Consider the following 1123-nt stretch of genomic DNA (forward strand, 5'->3'; position numbering starts at 1 on the left):
GACCGGTTTGAACCACCAACTTTGTTTTTCACCCCCAAAAGACTCAACCCAGAGTCCTCGTCACCCGTCATTACCAGCTTCCTCACCAAGACTCTCAGCTTGCAGAACATTTCTACTAAACAAGACGTCAGCAACCCCCCCACTCACCCACACACACACACACACATACACACACATACACACACACTCACACACACACACACACACACACACACAGCGCTGCAATGAAAGGCCGGCTTCTGTCTTCCTCATGGCAGCAGTTCAGGGACTTGCTGTTTGGGTTCAACATGCCAACGCTCGACCTTCACACTGACGTTGTTCAGTTTTGGACTTTCCAAAACATTTCAAACAAAACGAGACCAAGAGAAACAAAACAAGAACTGATTTTAGAGCCGAAAATGAGATGCGGAACTTGAAGGAAACCAAGTTGTTAAAACCTTCAACATCGTCCAACGTGAGAGAAGAGCAAGAGTGAAGAGCGTTCAAAAGTCTGGAAAAATCTCTCGCGCACACACACACACACACACACACACACACACACACACACAGTTCAACGTACAGTCAGCAGAAACACGAGCATCTGTTCTCACAACATGCTGCTCTGCGCCCACACACAAGATTCCGGACGCAACATAGAAGCTCCATTCAAACTAAGCCATCAACACACTCACACACACACACACACACACACACACACACACACACACACACACACACACACACACACACACACACACACACACACACACACACACACACACACTCACATGTTCGGCGGCCTGGGGGTCAAGCTGTCCCTGCAGTGGCGGCACAGCAAACTGGATCTTCTTCGGACTGCCGGGCTCCATTATGACTGACTGAGAAATGGAAGGGAAGACGGACAGACAAAGAGAGAGAGAGAGAGAGAGAGAGAGAGAGAGAGAGGAGGGAGTAAACAGAGAGGGAGTGGTCTCCTCTCAGGGTCCATTATCACTAATTGACAGACTTGGATGGAGAGAGAGAAACATTAGCGGCCAAGTCGTGTGCAGTATTTTCCAACCTGCTATTTCACACATGGCGGCACATTGTGTTTCTCTCTCCGCCGGCTGTTTCAGTCGTGTTCCGGCGTTGTGCCGGTACCACC

At 49.5% G+C, this 1123-nt stretch overlaps 1 protein-coding gene across 1 annotated transcript in view; it reads right to left on the reverse strand.

Moving 5' to 3' along the window:
• ppp1r1c (protein phosphatase 1, regulatory (inhibitor) subunit 1C) overlaps positions 1–883 on the reverse strand; it is a 19042-nt gene extending 18159 nt beyond the window's left edge. Inside the window, exon 1 of the mRNA XM_080507367.1 lies at positions 768–883. Coding sequence (XP_080363493.1) covers positions 768–848 — 81 coding nt within the window. The 5' untranslated portion in view covers positions 849–883. The remainder of the gene's footprint in view (positions 1–767) is intronic.
• Between the last annotated feature and the right edge of the window lie 240 nt (positions 884–1123).

Source organism: Blennius ocellaris, assembly GCF_963422515.1.
Source record: "Blennius ocellaris genome assembly, chromosome: 13".
In the NCBI taxonomy this organism is placed as follows: Eukaryota; Metazoa; Chordata; class Actinopteri; order Blenniiformes; family Blenniidae; genus Blennius; species Blennius ocellaris.